Below are 27,693 nucleotides of genomic sequence, written 5' to 3' on the forward strand. Positions count from 1 at the left end.
TTTCAGGCCAGAAAGCAGCCTTGCTGCTGTCAGAGCAAACAGGACCCAACTACATACCTCCCTCCTAGAATGTCTCCGGTTGGGGTAAAGAAGAACAGGAAGGGCAAGAAGGGACCCGGTGGGAGACAACCCCGGATGGCTGTCACACTTGCTGGGTTTATGAGCCAAGACCAAAACAGCCTCACCTGCTGCCGAGCCCCTTCTCACCCCTGGGTCTTGCCTGGGAACCCAAAGTGGCTGTGTAGGTGAGATGGCTGCCAGCCACATTGCTGAAAAACATCTTAGCACCAACTCACACCTGCCCTGTCTGCCAGTATCCATCTGCTGTCTCCTGTCCCCTGCCTGGCATCCAAGCACCTTGAAGCTGGAGGTTCTGTTTGTCCCCTATCCATGCAGCACCAAGCAGAGGGGCTCTCAGCCCCGGCAGCAGTGACAAACTCTTGCCCAGAGTCAAGCCAACCCCAAGGTGCTACCATGCCCTCTGCTGCAGGAAGATGCATTTCGTGCAGAGAGGAGTCTGACCTGCCCTGCATGTCTTTCCTGTCTACATACAGACCAACATGTGGATTTTATTACACCCTAAGAGGAGACACAGACTCATCCCATGTGCCCCCCAAAAGCTGTATCACCATACCCTCTAAGAAAAAACCACCCACAAGGGAGTGGGGACAGCTCAGCCAGCAGTGATGTTTTTAGGCTTGGTCTGCAGTCAGATTTGAAAGATGGGAATTAATATGCGTTAATCCTGCTGCCTTGTTGATGCAACGTCTAAATAGCTTATACGAATTAAACACTCACAGCCCTGGCTGCCCGAGCCTATTAGTGCCTTTCAGCTAATGCCTCTAGAGAAGGTCCTAAGCAGACACCAAGACAGAACACGAAACAGAACTTCAGACAGCCTGATCTTAAGCAAGGGTTTTTGGAGAGGCAGAATGAGGGACACAGATTGCATCTCAAGTGACCCTGATGCTCTTTTAACTGTCAGGTTTCCTGTCGTCCTGGCAGGTAAATGCACAGAAAAGCATAGCCAGTGTAGTGACTCATGGTCCTCTAGAAAACTCTCCCTGTGTGCTCCAAATCCTCCCTTCAACCCTGCAGTATCAGAGCCAGCAGGCTTGTAGGAGATGAACTTAAATCAACGCCTTCAGCATAATTTTTTGGGTAGGCTTTAAACCTGTTCTGTGAATCAAAGGATCTGTATCGGCATAAGGGCTCCCCCACCCCATTCCCCTATATAATTGCATCCAAGCTAGCAGTCCATTAGGGCTGTGATCTTTTTGAGAGTGTAACACATATTCAGCTTGTGCAACATCTTCTGGTCCCAGTGACTTTGCAGAGGTTTTTGGAAGGTTTGGTCCTGGCCCCTCCTGTTGTTCTTTAGCTGCCTCTCCAATTATGTGAATTTTAGTGTCTGGGGAAGGGAGATAAAACTGGTCCCCATCTGTCTTGGTTCTGAGAAACTCAAGCCTGATCCTTCCTTGAGTAACACTGCCCTGCCAGCCCATCCCAGGCAATAGGGAATTATTTGTGGGGAGTAAAGGTGGAAGAGGAGAATGTCAGACGGCCCCTCCTGGAAAGATTTATAAATGCATCATAACCGACTTCACAGGCTTAGTACCTTGGAGAGTAATTGAAAGAGATGTTCCATATTGATCTTTTCAGAAAGTTCAGTTTGTCTAATCCATCCCCTCCCTAGAGCCAAGTGAAAAATGCTTGAACTTGTAGTGCTGGGGTTGGATTCTGCTCTCTGTCACCTGGGTGTAAACCTAGGCAGGAAACTGAAGACCATGGAAGTTTCTACGGTGTAAAGAAGAGCAGAAACCAACCTCAAGCACAAAAGAAATGTACTGGTGTGTATCTGTAGCTGTGCTTTTGTTTTGAGGAAAACAATTTGTGTCACTGCAGGTTTCCAGTTATTTGATGGGGTGGACATTGTTTATCCATGTTGTGATGTGAATGCTGGGGATTTATTGAACAAAATATGGAGAGGAAAGATGATTTTTTTGATTAGGAAATCAGACTGTAGCTTGTATGATCTGTGTTTAATTCCCAACCCAGCTGTAGTTTGCTGCTCTGCCCTTGGATAAGTTATTTATGCTCAGATCCATAAAGCTATTTAGATATCTAACACCCATTGATTTCAATGGGAGTTGGGCTCTAAGTGCCTTTAAGGATCTGAGTCCTAATCTCAGTGCAGGTCTGGGTTAGGAACCCAATATGTTTGATCACGATCTGGTGCTTCTTTTCTCCTACTGGATGTGTGCTTGTGTCCGTTTGGAATATGGCAGCTCTGTGAGTGCCTGTACAGCATCTAGAACAGTGCATTCTTGATGTCAGCTGTTGCTAACAAGTAAAATGCAAATATGATCACATCTGCCAAAAAAGCTCCCAACCCAAACGCCCAACACATATGAGGATTAAACTGAAAGAAAAAAAAAAAAAAAAGCTAAGGACATTATTATTATAGTCTACTTGTTAATGTTCTCTTGTGCTTTAAAAATTATCAGCAAACACCATGTATTTTGCTGTACATTGATCTCATGTGGCCTTTTCAATTATTCAGTTCTTCTAGTGACCCTTCCTCAAAACATCTCAATTATTTTACCAACATGAACTAGGCTTTACATCCTGCCCTCCCAGACATGGGATTGTTACCTTGCTTACTTTTCAGTTCAGGAAACTGAGTCACAGAACTTGTCCCAGACAAAGGATACATGACTAAGTGCTTAGGTCTTGAAACAGCAAAATGTCCCCATAAATGCTGCCCTGGAGCAGGCACACATTCCCCTTGTTTTGGTCAGATTTACAAGTATCCCAATTTTAAACATGTTTCCTGGGATGAGAGTCACGGTTCCACTCCTCTGGCTGCTAAACTACTCCTTTATGACACCTCTGTCTGCACTTTACCAGGTTTTCTTTTTCCTTAATAACAGCACTCAGCACCCTAAAGCTGCCCCTCAGTAAGAGCAGGCAGTGCATGGTCCTTCATGACAATAGGAACACAGAATGAAGCAACCACAGAGAACACAGTGTTTTCTGGGTTTGTAGAATGTGCAAATAAAAAACTGTTTAAACCTCGTGTCAGATACACGATGGGGCATGTGGCAGTGTTTGCACAGCACGAGGGCTGCAGGTGTATCCTTAGATGGCAGCCACCAGGGACAGATGGGGCAGGAGAGTTTTCTCTGTTCTCACTCCCTTGGGCTGCTCCACCCTGTGCAGGACGTGTGGGGAAATTCCCAGCCTGCAGGTGAAGGTTGGGGTTTGCCGGGACTCTGTCACAGCTCTTTCTTACTGCACTTGAACACATTTCCAAGTGTAAGACATATCCATGGACATACACTGGAATCTTCCTGTCTGGGGCACATCTTCCTCAGAGGTAGTGACTATCCTTGATATACCTGCACTTTTTTGAAGTTCAAATTCCTAAATTGTGGCAGTTCCCTCCTGCTCTTTGGATTTCAATATCTCCAAGGGGCACGTCCTCTCTGAGGAGGCAAACCATCCTGGGGAACACTGAGGATGAGCAGGGAGCCAGAGACATCCAGTGCTTCCAGGTGGTGATGTTCATCTCCTTGTAAAAGAGTAAGAGTGATTTGAAGGAACTGCTATGGCCTTATTTTGAAACAACCTTTCGGCACAAAGCGATGGATTCATTTAAATTAAAAGGAGCCTTGGAATGCCTAGTGGTGTTGCAATACAGCTAAGGCTTGCTTAACCAGGATGATGTGGGGAGAATCTCGCCAGGAGAAGCTATTATCCTTATCCAGGAAAATGGGAGCAGTTCCACCTGGCGTTTCATTCATGTGAGTGTTGCTGGTGGGTTTAAAGCTCTTTTGGTTTTCTCATGTGTCTAGGGAAAAAGCAACAGCCAATGTCTGAGATCTCCAAATAAATTAAAGGACTTTTTCCTCTGCTTAGTTACCCTCTCTGTCACATCCTTTTGCTCTCACTCTTTCCTTTCTCCCCTATAAAAAATAATCAGTGCAAAACAAATGAGTGAAAAGCCAGCATCTTACCAAATCATCTTTGTGCAAAGGCTTAATTTCCTGTCCTGCTGTGTTTTTGTGTGTAGGTGTTTTTCTTTTCCTCAAAGGAAGGAAGGAAATAAGAAAAAAAAGGAATGGTAATAAAAAATAAAGAGGATCAAGAATCTGACAGACAATAAAGAAAAAAGATGTTTAGGAAAAGAGTGGCCTGAGTCATTTTTCTTGCACCAGAATCATCAGCCACCTCTGTAAGGATCTGGAGAGTAAGGTAAAAACATGTGGTGTCTATCTGATGTTTGAAGTTTGGCACCCCTACACCCTCCCTTCCAACTCAGAGGGTATCAGTTGAAAGCACCAGGTGCCACATGAGACAAGCTATGGGAGTGCACAAGGGGCTTGCAATAGATGACCACTGGCTGAGGGGTTTTTATTTGGTCTCAGCCTGTTGTGGAGGCAGGTAGGGCTGGATGGCACCCCTGACCAGGCAGTGTGAGAGTTGGAGTGTCACTAGTCCCCTCTGGAGAGAAAGCTGGGATGCTCTCAGGCAGGATGAGAGCACTGGGTGAGTGTGTGCAACAGAACAGAGAGGAAGGAACCACAAAGTGGCAGCATTGTATCTGGTGTGTGGAAGACACAGCCAGAGTCAAGCGAGCCTGACCTTGGTCCTGACTGTATCAAATTCAACCTGACTTATTAGTAGAGGGTCAGTGCTGAAGGCAACATATGAGGAGTAAACTTTGTTCTCAGGTACTGGTGCCTCAGAACTGCCCCTCTCTGGAGAAAACGGGAAAAAAAAAAAGGGGATAAAACCCACACACACACACACAAAAAAAAAAAAAAAAAAAAAAAAAAGAAACTGGGGTGACTTGATTATTATGCAGGAAAACAAGCTGGATTCCCTTAAGCAAGAATCTGGCAAAGTATTCCTGTTAGGATATATCTGTTTATGCAGTATGTAAAAGCCCAACAAGGTCTGATCCCTGATACTTCAAGTGACTGTCAATTTCTAACCTTTTGGAATATCTCAAAGTTCTTTACAGGGAAATTTTATTTATCCAGTTTTGTAAAGCAAGAATCAGAAATTCAATGCCAACAAGTTAAGTATCTTGAAATTTTTAAATCAATCTTGAATTTAGTGTCCAGCTTGAAACGCCAATTATTCTAGGGACCCCCCTTCCCCAAAGCATGTACATTACAAGTGCACAAAACAAGTAGGCACTAAAACCAGTGACAGACAGTTTTAATTTTTCTCTAGAAATTACTTGCTCAGCGTCTACAGAGTAAACCAACAGCTGAGCTAGGAAAAAAAAAAAAAAAACAAAACAACTATGTCTCCTAATACCCAGCACTCAACCACACTGTGAGTTAAAAGTCTAGAAAGGGCTATGAAACACAGACTGTGCCTTTGGAAGGACTCGGGTGAGGTGGGTGGCTTTCCTGGGTTCACTCCAGCAGCTCACCTGGAATGGAAGGGGAATCAGCCACCAAAACAGCCAACTTGCTCATGAGGTTCATTTAGTCTGCAGCTCTGCAGAAGAACTCCTGTGCCTCTCTTTCTCCACCCCTTAGAGAGAGAATGCGTCCCATCGGGGTGGAGGGGGGGGGAAGGAAAATGCATTCGGGTTGTATAATTTGAGCACGAAGCTGACATAAAAATAAGGGCTTCATCATTTGGGCTTGGCAAGGGAGGGGAAGAGGGAAGATTTGGAGGAGGGGTAAGGAAATAACAACTTGCTGTCTCCTGAAGTATTGTTTAATGCTTTACTTAAAAACGCTGACAGCTTCTGCACAGCTGTATCCACGATAGAAGCAGCTTGCTGGCACATTGATAAAGTATTAAGACGAGCAGAGATCTGGGCACGATACAAAGATGAGAGCTCCTCACAGCTGAATTAAGGCAATGCACACAAAGTAACCGTTACCTGGCAAAGGATCGTTTTGATGCCGGCATCTTTTGTTTTGATTTCAGATCAAAGGGAGGAGGATAGGTGGTTTAGGGCTGGCACTCCGAGCTGCATGGCTAACTTATCTGTGCCATTAAAGCAGGCATCACATTGCCTGCTTGTAAGCAGAGAAAGATCTGAAACACATGAGGGAGGGATGGGAGACAAGGGGGGAAAGCTACACCAATGCCGTACTGGGAAGACGTGCCGTCTGGAGTCCTGCAAAAGAGTGTTTAAACACCTGTCTTTCTTTTTTAATGAACCCTGGTTGCAAAGCCCTCCTGTTGTTCTCAGTCTGGATAGTCTCACTCCAAATCTAGACCTAAGGTTGCCTCTGCTCTAAGGGAGCCCTGGTTCCTGTGTTGGGACACCCTCTGGATCTGCAGAGCCAGCGTAATAACAACTGGACACAGAAAATATTATCCCAGTAGAATGGCCACAATCAGATTGGTTTAAAAATGCCTAATGCCAGCTTTCTCTTACTTTCCTTTCACATTTTCTATATTTGTGTGTATGTCTGTGTACTTATATGGGAGTGTGACCATTTCCTTATAGGTACTACAACATCTCTAACACAAAAGTCTTACCATCCCGATCATGCTGCTGCAGTTAAAACAGTGCTGTTTTCTCCTTGCACAGACCTACAATCCTGTAAGATGGTAAGCCCTGTCAGTTCCTGCTGGCTTCGAGGGAACCTCAACGCTTCTCTTCTGAGGGTCTCAGCAATTCTCTCTACACCCCAAAGGAGAACTGGGCCCCAGGTTAATAAAAAGTAGGGCAGACTTATCCTATCAGCTGCCTGAGAGGGTGCCTGGCATTTTGAGGATGAGCGACAGAGAAATTCAAGTTACCAAGGCAATGGGAAACCTCAACATAGTGAAGACAGACGTAAAAAAATACGTGCTGCATCCACACAGCTCCTCTGAGACAAACTCGCTGCATGCCCTACCTTGGCTTCCCATAGGAAGAAGCTTCCTTTAAACCATTCTCTCTGAAGTGTGAGTGGGTATCTGGTTTGTGTTGCATCAAAGTCAAACAGATTGGCTTTTCTGCTGCCTCTGCTGGAACTTCTGTGGAAATGGGTTGTACGGTGTGAGATCCCAGCTCAGCCCATGCACACTTGGAAGGGAGAAAGAGAACTCGGACTCTTGCCCTTCTTTATTTCTCCCAGCAGACTGGGCCAAATCTCAGTCTCATTTATATCACAGTAATCCTGGAAGAAATTCACAAGAGTCAGTGCCTCTAGATTTACACGGATATAACCAAAATGAGAATTCATCACCATGTCTTCATTGATGGTTCATAAGGAAGGAAAATACTAAGGCCTCCTTTATCTTGACAGCACAAGATGGCTCAATAAATGTAAAGCACGTGTTACATAACAGTAGAATAATCTATGGTATTGAGGGCTCACAGATTCTGAAAGTCTTTTCCACTTGCAGTGGAGGGGAGGCAGGAATTAAATAGGGAGAAAAATATATATTGAATAAAGTGCTTGTTGCAGAATATTTTTTTAAATACAGAACTGTGAAACCTAAAGTAGGGCAATACCCTCCCTTTCAACAATACTTTGACTTCCTACAGTCAGCAGATGCAATATGCATAGGATTCAGAAAGATCCCATTAAAATTCATTAAACCGTGTTTCCAGCTATTTAGTAAATTTTGAAGAAAAGAAACCTATTGCCTCTTCTGCTCCATACGATGGCCTCTTTGAATGCAATTAACCCTTCATTCATGGGTCCTTCTATCCAACTAATCTCCCAACCCGTGCCTTCCGATGCATTTTTAATACTGCAGCTAATACTGCCACCTAAAATCTTCCAGCAGACACCATGCAATCGAGCTCTTTGCGCAGGCAAGAAACTGTAAATCTCCATAAACAGTGCTTGAATGAACAGCAAATTCAGATAAGTGATGTGTTCTTTATCATGGCTTCCAGTTTTAAATGGGGGATGCTCTTCATCCTTCAAGGTAGACTTTTATCCAGCAATTATCGTGCTTTCATACCTGCCCAAGGGATTTAGCCACTGGGTTTGGGGAAGCTGGGAAAGAAAGGGTGTAAAAACATACAAAGGAGCAAAAATAAAAAGTGAAACAATAAAGAAATACCTAGTGGTACACATGCAAATAAACATTCAAAATTAAAAAAAAAAAAAAAAGAAAAAAAAAAGAAAAGAATAAAAGATAAAGATCCAGAAAAATCAGAAGACGTTATATGTAGTGTCAGATCTATCTGTCTGAAGTATAAAATTCTGTTTTCTTTATTAGATGGCTGACAGAGACTCAGGACCCAATCTGGTCTCATCCTGAGTTCGATAAGCTGTGACCAATTTCAGATTGGAACTCCTATTTACGGAGGTGCTAAGTGGAGAGGGGGATTATATCATGCAAAACAGAAGCAACCAAAAATATTCCTATTCCCCCCATCCTCTTTTCCCATCTGATAAATGAGCTGGTTTGTCAAAACAGGGAGTGGAACTGGAGGGGCCAGGGAAAAAGATTTGCTATAAAAAAGAAAACAGAACATGAGGACTGAAAATATTCTGTGTTTCTGTTTGCTTGAAGCAAATCCCATTCCCAAGACAAATCAAATCAGAATCTGTCCATGAAGAAAGGATTCAGAAAGGAAATATTTTGAAATATAGAGGTGGTCTCAGCCTGATCTACCCTGCAAGGTGTTCAAGGTGCACAGTGCTTCTTTCATTATTTCACTGTTCTGTCACAGCTATGAAGGAGTGTGTTATTTCTGAGTCACAGAATTATGCTTTTCACTTGGCTTCTGTAACACCCCTACGCTTAATTATTTCATCTGAACTACAGATTTCCACAGATCCAGCAAAGCATTTAAGCACCTGCTCAACTTTAAGAACCTATTGCGTTCTGGGAGGCTTTCCACAATGTGAATTAAGCGCACACTTTGCTGGATGGACAGCTCTATACCATAACTACATTACATCTGGAAGAGAGCCATACTCTTTCCCAAAGGGTTCTCTGCTCTCCACTATATCAGGTGAAAATTTGTCCATAAGTGTATCCGCCTTTTTTAATTGAGGATTTTGTCATATCTGATCGAACCCTCGCACCGTGTTTGTGAGGAGTCTTGGACAACTCGGAAAGGACTGATCCTGGCACTTCAGAACGGGACAGAAGCGTTACAGTTTGTGTATTGGATATGAGCATCACCATAAGCCACTGGGAAGCCAATCTGAAATCCGCCTGCTTAACAGAGAGGCACTGCTACTGCCTTGCTCTGCCAAACCATGGTATTTTAAAGAGATAGCAGAGTGATTCTGTTTAAAATTCGCAATGCATCTGTACAGAGGATGAGAATTTCAAAGTACGGTGCAAGTCTTACTTTATGGGGAGGTATTATTCTCATTGTTCTTCCAGAGTTGGAAAAGGAGGAGAAAAAAACATTTAGGAGCTCAACTCTGCAAAATTTGCAGACCTGAGTGGCAGGCTAAGAGATACACAGCAAGCTGTGGAAAAATATCAGCAATCAAAAGCCAAAAATCTGGTCTCCGAGCTTCCTGTTCAAAGACATGCAATGTACTATTCTCCTACCCAAGAAAGAGTGGCAAGCATTCACTAAAAGTTTAGAGGTTAAATGTCTGTATAGGGGGATATGCTGGCTACCTCACACTCCACTGGGACTGGGTATGTTGCCTGAATTGCCATGGAAATATTTGTACAATTAACAGCAAAGTTCAGTTGCTGCAAGAAGATGTGTATGGATTCATCCGCTTTAATTTTTTCCATGATTTAAGCATTAGGCACCAGGAAATTAATCTGGGCAATAGTCAAGACAATCTGCAGAGAGCTGGGTCCCGTGTTGCTAAAACAAGCTGGCTGAAATGAAAAAGTGCAGCTGTGACTCTCTTGCTGATACCAACACACAAACACACGCACGCAGACAAAAACCGGCCCTTATTCTTATTATTTATGGACACAGATGAAAAGCCAAAGGGGGGCAAGGTAATGCACACAGATGCTGATTAGCTGGAGATTATATTGATGATGTAATAAAAATTCACTTTGTCTCTTAAGCTGCACCAGGACAATCAAAGAGAGATTAGATAAAAATCAGAGAGAATGAATAATAGAAGGGAGAGGTAACATTGTAAACCATAACTCCCTGCAAAATGTTCTACCTTTGACTGTCCTCAGTCTGAAAAAATAAGAGCTGGAGGGTGTAAATGCAGCCCAAATGCACAGAAGAAGAAGAAGGCAGATGTGGCTTTGTAAGTGTATTATTTATCAATAAGCAGCCAGATACGCACATTTACCTGAACGGGTTTGCAAATGCACACATACACATATCTACAAGCACACACCTTTCTAACCCTTTTGAAGAGATTATGAGAGAGAGTGCAGGAGAGAAAACATGTTTGGAGAGGGACAGATGGACAGAGAAATGGACAGGGCGAACAGTTAACAGCGTATAGGAAATGATCTGAGTGAGAAAGATATGAACTTGTTGGGAAAAATCAACTCTGTCTCTACTTGGCAAGGTAAGGGACACACAATTGGAGACCCGCATGCACACCTATTTATCCAGACATACACCCATGTGGATCCCTGTCTGAAAAATGAATTTCTCCAGCCGCAGAAGGTCTCCATCAGAGAAAAACAAGAGAAAAGTTTCCTCTCTTAGAGTGCTTGCTTGGAAAGGAACAGAACTCCTGCATGTCTAGCGTTGGTTTAAGTTTACTGACCATGTTTCATATTTGATTAAACCTTTGGCATAGCAGACTATCCTGATCTGAATAGATGATCCAACACTTTCCCTGGTAGTAAAGCCGAGCACAAGTAAAAGCTGTCCTCTGACTACTGCTGCCTTATGCATACGAGTCAGATTTTGCTGTGTCTGAAAACCTGCTATCTGCTTCTGGATTCTTTTGTGCTGCTCAGTATTTTCAGCAACACTTTATGAAATCAAACAAACAAACAGAAAAAAATAACCCCACCAAAATACTTCTCCCAGCCATGGAGGGGGCTGCAATTTATTCATAGCTGCGGAAAAAAAAACCTTCTTTCCAAAGTCTTCCCTGGCTTAAGCATTTTACCTGTTGTCCTTGTTGTACTTTTTGCCTGTGGTTTGCATTATTACTTGCTAAATACATTAGAAAATGCTCATCAGCTTGCTCGGCAGCTTGGGGACGTTTGTGTGGTTGCCCACACACATACGCACACACACATACACGCAGCAATTTTTTAAATAAATCACAGTCACAGGGGTGAGGAGAGGGCATGTGGTGCTTTGGAAGGGAGCAGAGCAGCAAAAAAGGAAGGACATCTCCAGGATCAGAAAACAGGCTCTGTCAGAGTTTCTCTGCACCTCTCAATGCCTGTGAGATGGCCACCGCTGCTGATCACAGAAAGTGAGAGACAGGGACGCCAACCCGGGGTGCTTTCCCCCTTGTCCACCTAGGTGAGGAAAAGTCTAATCCCTCAAGACAGACAAAAACCAGGCCTAAATTAGCAGCCTACATGCTTTACACCTCAAATGAGACAAGCCTTGCTGGGAGAGGTAATATCTTTTATTAGACTCAGTGATACAATTGGAAAAAAATAGACAAAATAGACAAGCTTTCAAGCACACAAGGAAGTCTGTCTTTTTCTTTTTTTTTTTTTTCCCAGTCATATCAGCTGGACTAATAAAAGATATTACCTCTCCTTACAAATTTGGTCTCATTTATAACCTTGGACAATCACTGCTAAAGCTATAGCATGACTTCTGACTTAAATATACACAAAGCTCTTTGCAAAGCTGGATATCATAAATTCCTCTTTACACACAGCAAACTAAGGAAGAACAAGGTCTAGGAACAGGATCAGGTAAGATACAGAAGGTTAGTAAGAAGACTGGGCTAGAAATAGGCTCCTAATCCCTTCCTATCTACCTCTGAATGAAGAAGACTGATGCAACACCACATCAAATGTTTATTTTGCCTTCTCACATTAATTTTGGATTTCTAGAGAGAGGTTCTGGAAGTGGAGTTCTGGTTTCTGAAGCTGTATTTCAAAACAGTAAGTAAAAATATTTTTTGCAAGAAGCTGAAGTGTAGTCCCAGTATGGACTGCCAGGGATCGTTAAGAACAATTTTTAGAATTCAGATGAAAACATATGTAGGATCTTTGTTCAGGTGTGAGAAACCAGCTGCTTATTTAATGAAACAAGCAAAGTTAAAAAATAAAAAAGTGCAATTGTCTTGGTAAAATTAAATGCTTACTGCACTATTTTTTTTTTTAATCTTTAAAAGAGAACACTGAGCTTTGAACCCCAAAAGGGGAAAAAACCCAAAACAATAACAAAAATGTTTTTCTGTCTACTCTCTTAGTAGTTTACGTGCAGAAATGTGTTTGTTTGTGTATCTGCATATTAAATGAGTGCGGGTCTTTCAGCTACTATCCATGGCTAGTTTGCTTTCTGAAAATATGGACAGCATTGCTTTCATTTCCCAAAACCTGATTGGGAAGGAGATGAGAAAAGAGAGGAGAGATAGCTAGCATGGTCGGAGAGAACCCAGGTGGTGACTCGCGACATGAACTGGTGAAGTGTTTTCTGCAAGGGATGGTGTGAGGGCAGAACATCAGTGCAGAGCTGAACCAAAGGAAGAGGAGTGTGACCAGCAATGCTGAGAGCTGGGGGAAATGATCTGTAGCTTAGCTATGGAAAATAAACAACTCATGAGCATGGTAAGCTGACAAGCGGGAATGGGCAGCGAGACTGGAGCGGCACCTGGGGAAGAGACATGATCCTGCAGGGGATCTAACTGTGGTCCACACCCACACCTGTACTTGCAACCGGGCAAGGAAGTCTGGGAAGCCAGGATGAAGAGCTGGTCTTGGATGCAAGCCCAGTGAATGAAAGCCTGGGTGCTGCACTTGAACAGCAAAGGCAGGGGCCAAGGAGAGAGGCCCAAGCCGGGGGAGTGAGCGGCTCGCCCGGCAGTCGGACCTGTATGTTTTGTCACAGCAGGGGCATCTGGTTTGCTGGTGGCTCAGCTATATCTTTTTGAATTAAGAAGCTGCTGCCAGAAGTCCTGTCCCTGGGTCGGTGCAGAGGAAAAGACAGGGGAATGACACACCTATTGTGCAACTCCTTTTATGAATAAACTCGTGAAATCTAATTCTACCAGCGCCTCTCTGGCCTTTTTCAATGAGCCGGTCAGTAACAAATGACCATTTAACAGCACAAAGCAGCTGTTATAAGGGAGAACAGATTGAGGCTAATACAATACACATTCCCCTCCAAACAAGAACCCAACATTCTTTCTTTTTTTTTTCTTTTTTTACCCCATCTGCAAACACTGTCAGTAAAGCTGAGTAAATATATAAATAATTAAACAAACAAATACTTTCTCTGCTGCCCCCAGGCCTTTGAAACTGAGACTTAGTTGGATTTCAGGCAATCAAACAGCATCGTGTTCACACACTCACACTGCACGCAGGCTTCCTCTCCACCTTTGACAGAATATCATTGACTTGAGTGCACTGTGATGATTTCAAATAGACTAGGGGTTAGAAAATCGACTCTACACACACACACATAACTGCATGCACACTCCAGCTCCTTCATTTATTTCATAAAACACATGAGCACAGATAGGATGGAAACACCAAAAAAGACCCCAAACAAACAAACAAAAGAATCCCATGCACATAGCTACTGATGAACAAACTAAAACTACAACTGAAATAATCAAAAAAGAAACACAAGGAGCCTGATTCATTTGTTTGTCAGATCTTTGCTGTAGGCGATCACCTGTAACCCCTCTTCTTTGATGAAAATATTGCTAAAATATTTTTTTTTGTGGCTGGATCCTTAAAGAACAGTGGGATGCTGTTTATTCCCCACAGCCTACACCTTGGGTAGCAGCAGTGAAAACTCCCTTCTGGACTACCTTGCTCAGCCAAAGTCAGGGATATTCACATCCCTGCTTAAGGATTCACACAGTGTCTGTCTGTTGTTTGTGAGGCTGGGTCAGAGTCTAACTATTGACTTCAGAGAGTGTTGGGTCGGTGCTCGGCAAATGGGCGACGACTGCCAATTCCATCTGCCTGTTCTGAGGGCAGGAGTACACTTGTCTGGAGGGAACTTGCTCTTTTTACTGACCCGGTGAAGGCAGATACCTTCAGCTTGATCCAAACTGTGCTGCAAACAATAGGTTTGGATCAGGCCCTCAAAGAAGAAAGGTGGGATGCAGCCCTTCATCAAATCCTTGCTTTGCAGCTCCCTCAGTTGCCATAACAATGAAGAGTATGTGTGTGATTCACTAAAAGAAAGGGGAAAAAAAAGTATAAATCAAGATCCTGAATCCGTGAATGATGACATTCCTGTAGACAGAGAAATTACAAAGGCTGAATCCTACTCAAACAAAGAAAACTGGCAAAATTGCTGTTGACCCTTTCTTAGCAAAGCAGGGACAAATATGCATTTACAAGTGAAATGAGCAAAGCTAATTTTCCATGCCCCCACTGAGTGTTTTTTGAAAGCTTGTTTTCCGGATCTACACTGAAAGGAGCTCTGATGTAATACACTTACCATCAGAGACACACCAAAACCTTTACACAGAAAAAAGTCAAATTTATGCCATTACCTTCCTCCTCCTCTTCCAAAAAAAAAAAAAAAAAAGAATTAAAAAAAAAAAATCCAGCTGGCCTAATATTGCAGTTGGGGAAATGAAAGATCAATAGCTCACTAGAGCCAATGGGAATCTTTCCATTGATTCAACAGGTTTCAGTTCAGGCCTGAAGGCACCGAGCTTAAGTGACTCCATCAGAGAGTGTTGGTGAGTAATTATCCACGCTGTGATTAGAACCTAGGCGTCCTCACTGCCCGCCCTCACCCACCAGATAATGCCCTTCCTTTGAATGAAGCTGCAGGCACAGGCAGCAATTTAAACGGAGCAGCTCTGAGGTGTATTAGCCTTTACAAATATACAGAAGGAATGGCAATGCTCGTGTTACTTGTTTTTTTATTTGTTCATTTAATTCCCTGTTAACTTTTCCAAATCCCTAGCAGAATATAGACACTAGCACCACTCTGGCATCCTTGTCTCCTGCAAGATCTTTAGGTGCCTTTTCTGCCAGTGTTCCTATGGGTTGACTCACTTCTTTTTTTCCCCTCCTCTATTAGTTACTAAACTTGGAATTAAATAATTCCTAAGATACTCTTTTTTGGTATCAAAATTAGCTGTACCCCTTCTTGCAAATAAACATGAGGCAATGGTATGCTTTTAGAGTTTGCCAAAGGATTTTTGTTGGCTGTCTTGCCTATTCCTCATTTCCACTCCTACTTTTCTCATTTATTGCCAGTATCTTGAATGAGATTTCTTTTTCTAAAAAGAAAAAAAAATCCATATAAATAATAATAAAAAGAAGATAGGAAGAAGGAAAGTGAAGTAAAAAAGTAACCAAGCTCTCTCTGAATGCACAAAACAGAACAAATGCCACAGAATAGCAAATTGAATAACAATATATCTTTATAAAAGAGGGTGAAAAATTGCATCCTCATCCATGTATTATTGAAGATGGAATAAGATCAAATAAATTGCTTTTAAAAGCAATTAAATGTTCACAAAAGAAAAACACTTGCTCCATAAACTGGAAAAAAAAAAAAAAAAAAAAAAAGAGGTGCAATGAAATGCAAACCTTCTTGAAAGTACCATATGGACACTGGAACGAGAACGTTGAAGCTGAATGGTAGAGCAGAAGGAGTGAACTAGCTTACCTAGATAAGGCAGCCTATTGTTGCAGAGGGAGTAGTTAGGAAATTCGGATGGAGCCAGGTCTGTGTGTCTGGGCTTAGGTGAGTAACAACCTTAAGTCAGCCACACCACGCGTGATCGGCCGCTCCTGCTTCCACCAGCGGCACCTTGCAGAGCTGCCCGTAACTTCGGGCCCAATCCAAACACTGCTGCAGGCAAGGTAGAGCTTTTCCTGGGCTTCAGCAGGCTTTGGGGCAGGTGTGTGGCTGCTCTGCAAAGTCCTTTCTTATCAATTATAGATTTTACACAGTGTTGAACGTACTTTATTTCCTTCATGTTTTTCTCCCCATCCCTTAAATGCTGATAAAGGTGTGGGGGGAAAAAAATGAAATACTTTTGTTGCAAGTCTGTGTTGAAAATGAGCTCTCTAGGATTAATTCTATTTTGACAGGGGCTGAAGTTGCAGACCAAAACACTCCTCACTGCTACAAGTTTCTCAGGTCTCTGACTTTTGTGCACCTGTCGGGCCAAGGCCCGATCCTAGAGAAAAGAAAATCTGTCTGTGTTTAGTGAAATAATGAGCAGGAAACAGAACCCAGGTGAGAAAACTGAATTTTCTCTAGATTGACTTCCAGAGAAGTACAAACAAATTCAATCTGTTTGGCAAAGGTATCTCACTCTCCTCCTGCTTCCTCCATGCACCATTTCAAAGAAGTGCATCTTTACCTTATTATATTATTAGAATCAATCAATATTATTAATATTACATGTGGGCAATTCTGTAAATTCTTCATAGTTCTCCTCCCCGCCTGTTAACAGCAGGTACATTATACAATCTCTGGTTAGACTGGTCAACTAGGCTATCGATAGCCTTAATAAGCAATACCTATATTGTGACCTTTGCTCACAGAGCTGAATCTCTCATATAGGGCTGTCAGATTCCTTAAAGAAGTATTGATAAGTTCATTACTGTATTGCTACATATAATTTTAGGTGTGATTTTCACTCACCCTGAAGCATCTAGTAACCTAATACTTTTTTTTTCCTCCTAAAGCATTGGCCCTTTTACAATTGATCAAATAGTGAATTAGAGCATTATAGAGAGGAAACATAATCAGGGGATTTCTACAAGCACACTGTGATATATCTTTTGATCTTCTGACAACCTTCATCCCTCTCGATCCTAGGAAGGAAGCGCTGTTTTATAGGGATATTATTAGGCTGATGCTGCTTTATGCATCTACCTGCAAGAAGCTGCCGAGTCCGACAAAGATATTTGTGTGCGTTTGCAGTGAGTGATGCATATTATGTGATGCGAATCTATCCTTAGGGATTGGGAAGGAGAGGAACTGTGTGCGAATGTAAGTCTGCCCTTTCGATACATGCATGCATACACAGTCCCTGTGAAGTGTATACACAGGCATTTGAATTAGAAACAGGACAAATATGCAGTCAGATCTCATCAGACCAACTCTGTCTGCAAAGCTCTGTTTTAGTTCTGTTTGAAGAAGCTTTATGTCCAGAGTTATCTACCCTGGTGCACTGGGAAGGCAACCTGGTAGCCTCTAAAATACTTTGGAGGCTCAGACACAATGTACAAATAAAGCAGAGATGAATTAATTAAGTGTGACTTCATCATTAAAATAGTATAATGAGTAAATGGATATGTATAATATTAAACTCTGCATTTAACTCCAGGAATACCCTCTTAAGTCACCTGCCACTTTCACATAAGAGTATGTTCTCTGTACTGTCTTTCAGAAAGGAATTATTTGGAAACCTATATTATCCTGTCTGTACTGAATGTATGTTTTCATCAACATGCACATAAAATAATAATTGCATGTGTGTGATGTACAAACGTCAGGCACACATCTATCTCACTGCTTACGTAGTTTTCCCATAAAAGTTCATTTTCAGCTACGCTTTTTGTGTATGGGGTTTTTTATGTTTTTATATTCTTTTTATGTTTTCTGGGTTTAAATAAGGAAATTAAACACCTTAGCCACGTAAAGGGGTAAGAATAGTTTGCACTGCAAACTGTGTCTGTACTACACCTTGGTCTACCAAACCATAAACAACTTTCTGTTTGCAAAATACTTTGAGAAACCGTACAGTGTAGGTCCCCATGACCACAACCATATATCCCTGGAGGCATTAAAATTGCCAGGGAAGTCATCTATTAAATAGTTAATGTTAAACAATGACTTGTGTTCAACAAAGGAGGAAGAAATAAACAGATAAGGGTGAGGTAGATCGAAATCTGCATGCCTCATTGGCTGAACTGTCGGATATTTCTAATGCATCTGAAGGGTTTGTTACTAAGAACCTGTTAAGTATCTTTAAACCTTTGATCTGTAGCCAGTCTTAACAAAGGTGACAATTAATTACAGGAGAGTGCATTGCAATAAAGTTACATCGTGGTCAGTTTATATATACTGTCCAAAGCTGGTTCACAGAAGTCACTGTCAATTAAAGTCTTCTTGGAGTCCAGTTCATTATCAATTTTTCCCCCTTGCCTTGATCAATATTTTTGGCTGCTTCTGCTTGACAAACTTAACACAATGTCTATACCTATATGTCTTGCCATTCATTTACATGGAATAGATGGCCGTATATGATTTATTTTTAGCTACTACGTATGGTCAGGCACTTTATTTGAGAGGTTTAGAGCTCTCATCCATCTTTATTTTAAGGAGCGACAATAATAAGCCCGCTCTTCCTTCAAGGGGATGTCAGTTGGATATAATGAATGCACATTAAAAGCTGCATTCACCTGTATGTGCATTCAGGCTGTGGCTCACAGTGACAAAAGCAAACAAATGCAATCTCTGTGGTGACATCCTGACTCCAGACCACACCAAGAGATGCAGCGCCGATAAAGTGACTGAGTAGATCCTGAGATCCCCGAAATGCGATGATGGCTCGCTGGGAGGTAGGGGGAAAGAGAGACCCTTGTAATATATACCCCAGCTCAGTAAGTGGAGCAGTGGTGGAAGAAAACCATAACTTTTACTCACCATGGTTTATATTTTTCCCTTTTTCTGCAGCAGATTTTAATGCATAAGGGTCAGTCCACCGTGACAAACCCCGGCAACAGTCATACAGGTGTCAGTGGAGCATTTAAGTGAGTGAGAAATGTGGTGGATATTAGGGTTTTGTCAGTTCCTTAGCTTTGTTCTAGTTTTAGTTTCACTTACAAAAGTAAAGCTAAGTTAAAGGACAAGCCAGCAAGCACAGAAATTAGTAGCATTAGCTGCAAGTGTTGAGGTTTGTTATGTAAACCCAAAATCCAGAATTTTAAAGGGAATGCGAAATACTGAATAAGTGAAAACCTGCAGCAGGATTTCCAAACGTGAAGCCACCTAAGCGATGTCAGAAATCTCACTGTGGTCTGTCCAGCAAGCAGGTGAAGGCCTTTGCTCCCGAAGTAAAGGTGGTGCAGGGATTAATGAAGCACCAGCTATTTGTTAAAGTCAGGATTGAACTTAGCTTCCTTAGCACCTCACTTGCTTTGTGCAAACTCTTGTGGGGCAGAAACCACACAGTGCTTGATGGACAGGTAATGTTGAGCTCTGCAGCCCCCTGCTTTTTGGAATATTACTTTGAAGCTAGAGCCATCACCTGCATGGGTCTTCAGGCATCTGATCCTTTCTCTATTTTTTAAATGCACGTAAGCGGTCCAACAGCCTAGATCATCTCCCCCACTTTTTCTCCCTTGGAACCATTACTGCCTGTCACATACAACCACCTCAGTTCACACTTGATTGACAGGAGGGACAGTAACAGCTCCTTTAGTGTCGTTATGGTCTGTCGGGTCAGTGCGGCGGGCTGGTGTGCATGCACACAGGGTACGCATGATAAAAAAACACCCTGATGTCTTTCTGAAAAATGTGGCTGCATACTTCCAGCTCTTAAGGCTGGAGGAGACCCTCCTTGATCACCCTTCTGTCCCTTGTTCTTGACCACCATGGAGGGAGTTCTCTGCCTGTCCTCCCTGACAGGTACAAACCGCTTTTCGGTTGAGCACAAGACACTTTCTGCATTCTCGCTCACTCTTTACCCAGACAAAATTTCCAGGTGCTTTCTGACAATCTCCTTCAAAAGACTGTTCCATCAGCTGCCTGGCTTTTATTATGATATGCAATTTGAATTCTCTGCTGAAGAAAGCCCTGCCGGTGGCACTGGCCACTAGCAGATGCGGGATACAGAACCAGATGAACCACGCTTCTCATGCGAGGTGACAAGGATCCTCAATTTTTCCCTCTACTTCAATGCTGAAATTTCCAATTTTTTCAGGCTTAATATGGGGAAAAAAAGACATAAAATTAACCAAACTGCCCACCATTCTTATTGTTTCTTGCAGAAATTAGTGAGTTTCTGATTCACCCCTTAATTAAAACCCTGGTGGGGACAAATAAATACTATGAAATTTGGTTGTTTCTAATTACTTTTTTTTTTAAGGAAAAAAAGTACTCTTTTTTATTCCATAAAATGCCCAAAGGCACCAGAATATGAAGGTCTTGAGGGACAGAAGCAATTGTGAACTGTAAAAGTGTAAGAAATGTAGGTCTAAACTGGAGAAATGCAAGAGAAGAAACGAAAGCTGTGGACACACAAACTTTAATTTCTTTCTTTTTTTTCCGCATTAATGTAACTTTTAAACAAATCCATCTTGTAAGGATAATTAGTTCATATGGTAGTTGGACTAGCTGAGGAACAGCTTTCAGTGCAAAACTTGACAGGCAAGCAAGAGATCCCAGAAAATTAGAGTTTGTATTGGAAATGCTGACACAACCGTAACAACAGCATCATAACTGGCTGCAGCTGCTTTTAGAAACCAGAATCCATGTCCAGACCCCTGGAAAAAAACAGTTAACGTGTACCCTTCTAATTTATGGAGCAATATGGGCTATCTGTTTGACATTATCAAAACACATAGATGTTCATTTATACAGGAGATTTTAATGAACAGGGTGTTGCTTTTTTCCTCTCTTCCATCAAACTATCAAATTGCATTGTGATTGTTTAAAGGGGTTGTTCTTTAGTCCTAAGGCTTGAAGTCTCCTCTGTTTTATTCCAGTTTATTTGTGCTTTACCTCCTTAAAACTTGTTTGGTTTACTACCATACTAAATGCTGTATGTGTTGCTTTCAGACAGGCAAGTCTTATGTTTCAATTATGGAGGAGTTTATTCAGCACCTGTATTGCGTTGTGCTTCTTTTCAACTAAATTTCCATTTCCCAAAGGCTGTACACATGAATGTGTACATATCTCTTTTTCTGTATGTATACACACACAAATCTATACATCTCTGCATATAAACATACACATTATCTTAACTAAATGCTCATTTTCATTGCGTTTTTGAATTTCTGACATATCCAAAACCTTCATAAACATGCTTAAACTTAACAAGGTTTTAATTTTTCTATCATCTATCTTTGTAATCAAACAGAACAGAATATAAAGAACAGAAGCCTTGTTTTCCTACCCCAATGATGTCTTAAATTTCAAAATTATTTATACTTTTAAGAAGGTAAAGCTGTAAAAGACCTAAACTATTCCCTTCATACTGCATTTTTCCATCTGCATTGAATGCTTACAGAGTGAGGTTTGGGTCAGGTAGGAAAAACACCCCAACCACGGGACTGCAGCAGTGGATTTCAAGAAGGTTTTAGGGGGTTTGTGTTTTTCCCACCCCTAAAAAAGGTTTGAAAGATTGCTGTTGGTCTCAAGTCTATGTGAGTCTCCTGTTTTCCCAGTGCACACTATCTCCGCACTTTAAGTGCATTCACCCACATGTGTTTCAGTAAATCTCAGTTAAGTGTGGAATGCTGATTTCTTCCGACTTTCTAAATAGAATATTATAGAGACCTGTGTGTTTTAAATTAAAACATTCCCCAGGCCTTGGGTACAAGCAAGCTTCAGTATAAAAGACTGTTTAAACCTATGGGGACAGTCCTATATTTAGATAACATTAATTCATAAATATTATACTAAATACCACTTAAATTGGCCTTAAATGACTTCAAAGATAATGCATTATAATATGGCTGTCCTGAGAGCACTAACCTTTATATCTCCCAGTAACTCAGCCTTTAAGCATACTCCACAGCTAGATAAGATGGGGGGAAGTTATGAATGAATGTCTTGCTAAATTGTTAAAGTGTGATTAGTTAACTCAATGCATGTGTGTGCGTGTATGTGTGAGAGCGTGGGTGGGTCAGCTCAGCCCTGGTAGATTTCTACCCGTAGATCTCAGCACACAGCCTCTTCCCAACCCTTCAGCAAAGTACCAGAGCAGGAGCTTGTTCCTGCCCCGTGTGGAGAGAAGCAAGGATGGGGGAAATATGCAGCAGCTACGCTCGTACCATGAAAGCTTATTTTCTCGGGGATCTGGCAAGGCTTTCCCACCTTCCCCCACATGCTGCTTCCCCCGTACCCTTTTTCTCTTTGTGTATCTGTAAGAGAATCATAATCCCCTGCCTCTTTCCTGGTGTCTGTACTGGTATCAGCCAGGTCTGCTGGTGAGAGAACCTGGGACTTCACTCTCCTTTTGTGATAGTTTTTCTTGGAAGAGGGCATAGTAATGTACTTTAGGTTCCTAATTTTCAATTTCCTCCTGCCATACAGGGGCACCGCAATAGGATATCTTCATATTTTCAAGAATACACATCCTTTGATCTCATTGCAATGGATTTACACCTGAAATTACTCCGATTGCTGGTTTTTTACTTTAAGCTAATTCCTCTCTCTTCACTCCTCCCAGAACAGTCCCACCTTCTCCCCCTCTACACCCAAGGTTTGCTCTCTGCACACTTAAATAAACTACAGCCTACTGTTAACCCTTCAGGGTGTACCACTGCCACAGCCTCATCCCCTGAATTAGGAATGAAATCAACTGAGAGTGATGGATCAATTAATGTATAAGCATTATGCATCTCTTATGGAAAGCATCTTGGGGTTTTGAATTGCCAACCTACCCCTGTGAGCCAAGTTGGACTATCTTTATGCAATTCTTCACCTATGCCTGCAAAGCAAAGCCAAAATAAGGACATCTCAGTGAATACAATGCTTCACATGACTGCATTTAGAAAAGGGAAGAGAGAAAAATAGATTAGAAATTAAATAAAATGAATAAAATAATAATAAAAAAAGCCAAACACAACCCTCATCCTTCAAAGCCCCATCACGCTTTTTGACTTAATAGTAATTAATCACTACTGGCAAGAAAGTAATTTTTTTCCAGGTAGCCAGAGGCACATTTTTATCAGGATTAGCTAATAAATCAGCGGCATCGCTAGAAAGGAGTTCAAACTCTTCTCGGATGTACTAAATAAAACTGATCTCTGAAATGCTAGCAACTCGGTGTCTACTGAAGCTTCACTCAAGCCATAGACCACAAAATAACAATTATCATAATAAATTTTCTTTCCAAAGTCCAAAACTTATAGCATGTTAAAAAATGACTGTTTGTTTTGAGATGAACTCATGCAATTTGGTTTGATGAGGTGACAAGATTCCCCACCTGGCTTTTTTCCTAGGTTGCAGCTTTAGAACAGAAATGAAATGAAGGGAAATGAAGTTAGTATCTTGCTTAATTCAGGGATATGTGTTAAACACATCCAAGCAAGATAAATGATCCCCCTCTCTCTCCTTTCTCTCTCCCTCCCTCTCTCCCTCTCTCTCTCTCTCTCTCTCTCTCTCTCTCCTTCTCTCTCTCTCTCTCTCTCTCCCCCTTCCTGAGTTTGTCTCTGTGAATAAAGGCATACAGTAAAAGCAAAACTGAACTGAGAGAAGGAGAACTCAAATCTATGAAATAGAAATTGAAGTTAGCGCACAGAATGATTAATCTCAGGTTTAAGATAAAACATAGCAAAAGAATAAAATCTCATCAACAAATCACAGTAACCTCCCACGACCAAAAAAAAAAATACTTTATTGAAGTGCTAGCTCAAAGATTTCCTCTACACTATGTTGAGTGATTCTCTTCAGTGTAGCTTTTACTGCTGTTATTTTTATTTTACAGAAACCTTAGATAATTTTTTGCAAACACATGCACACACACACACGAGCTCAGTGTCTACTCTCACTATTAGACGAAATCTCTCAGGACCTTTCCTTCCCTGCACTTCTTACTATTATTTTTATTGCTATTGTTAATAATTATTATAGTACGGGTGTCATGTTTAAATAATGCCAATCAGACCCTGATGTGGCTTCTAGGAAAATAGTCTGAAAAGAAAGCAAGGTTTGAGAGACCTGCACTGATCATTTTAAAATTGAGAAGGGTTTGAAGTGACCGGCAAGTAAGGATGGGAGAAATATCCTATAACTTCGACTGAGTCCCTAGTCCCCGAGCCCTGGACATTTTTTCTAGCCTGTGTAAAGCTGGTACTTTGCACTGTCAGGGTATATTTTCATTTGCGTTTCCTGAGAGTGGAAGCAAGGAAGGGAGTGAGTGGGAAGGGGGAAGAAAAGCCTGCTGAACATGCCGTTAAGTTCAAGATTTACAACTCGCCAAGGCATCTGGAAAGCTGGGAAGCCAGTAATGCCATTACTGGTGACTGTCACTGCCAGGAGTCTGCCAGGCTGGACTAGACACTGGTACTGAAGCTGTCCTGTAAAAGATACAACTTCCACTCTCCCCGTGGCCCCGTGCAAAATGCTTTCTCCTCCTGCACTAAATCTGGAGTCACACCCCAATCACTTCTGACCATCTTTTCCCTTTTCTTTTTAAAAAATAAATATAAACACACATACACACACACACACACACACACATATACAGAATCTGAGTTAATAAAATGGCTTATATCACTTCTGGTTTTCTCCTATTTCTAAGAGGGGCTACCATGCAAATTACCTTCAACTTCCTCTCTGCGAGTCCTACTTTCCTACCCGAGGATCTGAGGATCTTTCCCCCAGTACACAAACCCTCCCCCACCTCCAAAACGGAGCACCATCTAATCTGATAGGCACCTCTGGAGAGCCTAAGCTGAGCAGGGAAATGAGCGGGCAGAGATGGAGCAAGTGAGGTATTGTGTGAGGAGTACATCTCCACTACCTTTAGAGAAAACCTAAAAAGTTCCCGGCATGGACTTCGGGCACATTAAAGTAGTGCTTGAAATATGCCTGGTCAGAGACTTCTTCCCTCTGGAACTAAGCTGCCACCTGTCCTTTCTGTCTTGCCTTTTCCCATACAAACACACATACCGTGATTTTGTGCACACAACCCTGCCCCGCTTGAGATGGGCTTCCTTATTGTTGTTTATATCCCTGTTCCCGTGTTGAATAGAACCAAAATGAAACAGTCCCCCCGGAGCAACTCACTCTCCTCCACTTCTTGCTTTGTAGAAGACTACAAATTGTAAATGTGACAGCAGTAAAAATAAAAAACTACCAAAAAATTGAGGAAAAAAAAAAAGAAAAAAAAAAGAAAAAAAAAAAGAAAGAAAGAAATGAAAGAAAACGCCGCCGGTGCCAGATACAGAACAGTTGTAAAATCGGGGGTCGCCAGCAAACCCAGGGACAGGCAGACGGACGCACACACCCCTGGGCTGACAGAAGCGGCTCCCGAAGGTAAATACAGAGCACCCGCTCCGGCTTCAGCACCGCGGACAGCTGCCGCCGGCCCCGCGCCCGCGCCGCCGCTCGCCCGGCGCTCCCCGGGAGCTGCCTCTCACCCCCAAAAAAGCGGGGAAAGAAACAAAAAATACTAATAAAGAAGCCAAACTGAGCTTACTCCCTGCCCTGACTCTAGCTCTTCTCTTCCCAGGATGGGTCTATTATTTCTTTCCCTGCCCCCCCAGCCCGCCGCCTCCGCCCCCGGGGCCAACCAAAAATGAAATAAAAAGAAATGAAATCGAAAGGAAAGAGAGAGAGAGAAAGAGAGAGACAGGGAGGGAGAGGGAGCCTGCCTTTCTCTCCCGATCTCTCCCGGGAAAGTTCAGGAGGTAACTCACCTTTGTGCATGCCAGTGAACCTGTCCTTCAGCACCGTCAGTTCATAGATCTTCCCGAACTCCTCGAAGAGCGGTTTGAGGTCTTTCTCGTCCAGGTTACGGGGGATCTGCCCAATAAAGAGCTTAATGGCATCGTGGTCCTTCATTGGGATGGTGGATGGGTTTCCGGGACTATGGTTTAATCCGTTCATATGCCCGTTGGTGCTGGGGTTGCTGTGATTGCTACTCAGGCTGGTATTGTCTGGTTGTCCGTTTGCTAACGTGGCCATCTTTATATACATAGAGAAAATCTTCTTTCCTTTTTTTCCCCCTCTTCTTTTCTCTCTCCCTCCCTCTCTCTCCCTCTCTCTCCCTCTCTCTCGCTCTCTCGCTCCCTCTCCCTCTTTCACACACACACACACACACACTCACACACACACACACTCCTCCCTCTCTGTCTGTCTCTCTCTCTCTCTCTCTCTCTCTCTCTCTCTCTCTGGGTCTGATCTGATTTTTTTTTTACATTGAAGATCTGTGTCCTTTCCGTTTAAACAGGCTGGATCGGTTCAAATTCCCAGCCAGACTAGGGGGTGGGGTGTGAGTGTGTGGATGTGTGTGTGTACGGGGAAGGGAGGCTAGGGGTGGGGGATTGCTTTTGCCTCTACTCTGGCTAAACCCCCTCCTCCCATCCAACCACCCCCCTGTCTGTCTGCCCGGCAGAGGCTTAATGGTATCTTCCAACACAGCCCCTGGCTATAAATAGCACTAGGCGCATGGCTCTTTGAGAGACAGTCAATTTCTATTGTGCCAAGTGAGCAAAGGGGAACGGTTGCGTTTTTAGGACCAATGATGATGATTTTTTTTCCTTTTCCTTTGCAAGCCCTCCGATCAATCGCTGTCGTTATAATTTCAGTGATCATCGGGAAATCTGCCTTTTTATTTGAGAGGGGAAAAAAACCCAAACCCAAGGTGTTCTGACTTCTTTCTGTTATGATGATGCCTCTTACTTATTATTTACTCTTATTCTAATTTCGCAAATGATAATAAAAAGCAGTTCAGATACGGATGAACCCCCCGGCTCAGAGGTTGCTTTTGCTGTTGTTGTTGTGATTGTGATGTTACAAGCTCTCTTTACTATATCTGTTCATGTTGCATCTAAAAAAAATATGCATGCTCTTTAAGCTCTCTCTCTCTCTTTTTTTTAATATAAATTATGTTACTGATTATGACATGTAGGAAACTAGGAAAGCACAAACTATATTATTGTAGCGCTTCGAAGAGAGTAGAAAAATACCGAAATTACTGTTGTTAATTTTCTTGCTGCCGATATTTATGTTTTGTACAGTCAGTGCGGGCGTTATCTCCTATAACGGCTCTCTGTGTGTGTGTGTATGTGCGCGTGTATATTGGAAAGGGTTTGATTAAGTAAGGCTTTCTTGCCCGACTTTCAAGCCATCAGGATATTTTGTCTGTCTCTGATGGAAACATAAATCGTATTTTGTAGTCATCAGTGATCGGGAGTTGCTTGTCCGAACAATGCTCTCTAGACAAAGTGTACTGTATGGTGGAGACGAAATCAGCTCTTCTTTCATAGCATCTGGGGGTGGGGAGGGCAGGGAGCCTCGGATTAAGGACAAAACTCCCCCTTGTCCCCCAAATAATAATAACAGTAATCCGGTCAGTAACGAAAAGCGGCTCTGCGTGCGCTCGGAGCAATTTTCCCCCCGTTCTTTTTTCTCCCCTTTCCCTTTCCTCCGGTTCTCCCGCTTGCCCGTGTGAGCCGTGCGGGGATGGAGGAACACCAGCAGGCGAGCTCGGAGCAGCCTGCGAGTTACCTGGCCTGAACCCCCTCTCCCCTGCCGGGCCGGCTGCAGCCGCTCGCCGCCCGGCTCTCGCCGCTCGCCCCGGGGGTGTCCGCAGACCCCGCCGCCCCGGCCCGCGGGGCCCCGGCCATTGTTCGCGGCGCCGCCGGCGGAGCCCCGCGGCGGAGGCGGCGGGGCCCCGGGGAGTTGGGGAAGGGGGGGCGGGCTGGGAGCGGGACCCCCCCAGCCGCCCGTCCCCCGGGAGCGCAGGTAACACGTGTGGCTGCCGACGGAAGGGG

The 27,693-nt window shown here is 42.9% G+C and overlaps 1 protein-coding gene across 13 annotated transcripts in view; it reads right to left on the reverse strand.

Annotated features, from left to right (window-relative positions):
• CELF4 (CUGBP Elav-like family member 4) overlaps positions 1 to 26,193 on the reverse strand; it is a 696,270-nt gene extending 670,077 nt beyond the window's left edge. For all 13 annotated transcript variants that reach the window (XM_059873977.1, XM_059873972.1, XM_059873975.1 and 10 more), the window contains exon 1: positions 25,615 to 26,193. In XM_059873977.1, the coding sequence (XP_059729960.1) occupies positions 25,615 to 25,894 (280 nt within the window). In that variant the 5' untranslated portion in view covers positions 25,895 to 26,193. The remainder of the gene's footprint in view (positions 1 to 25,614) is intronic.
• Positions 26,194 to 27,693: the final 1,500 nt, after the last annotated feature.

The sequence above is a fragment of the Haemorhous mexicanus genome, chromosome Z, assembly GCF_027477595.1.
Source record: "Haemorhous mexicanus isolate bHaeMex1 chromosome Z, bHaeMex1.pri, whole genome shotgun sequence".
NCBI classification, from domain to species: domain Eukaryota; kingdom Metazoa; phylum Chordata; class Aves; order Passeriformes; family Fringillidae; genus Haemorhous; species Haemorhous mexicanus.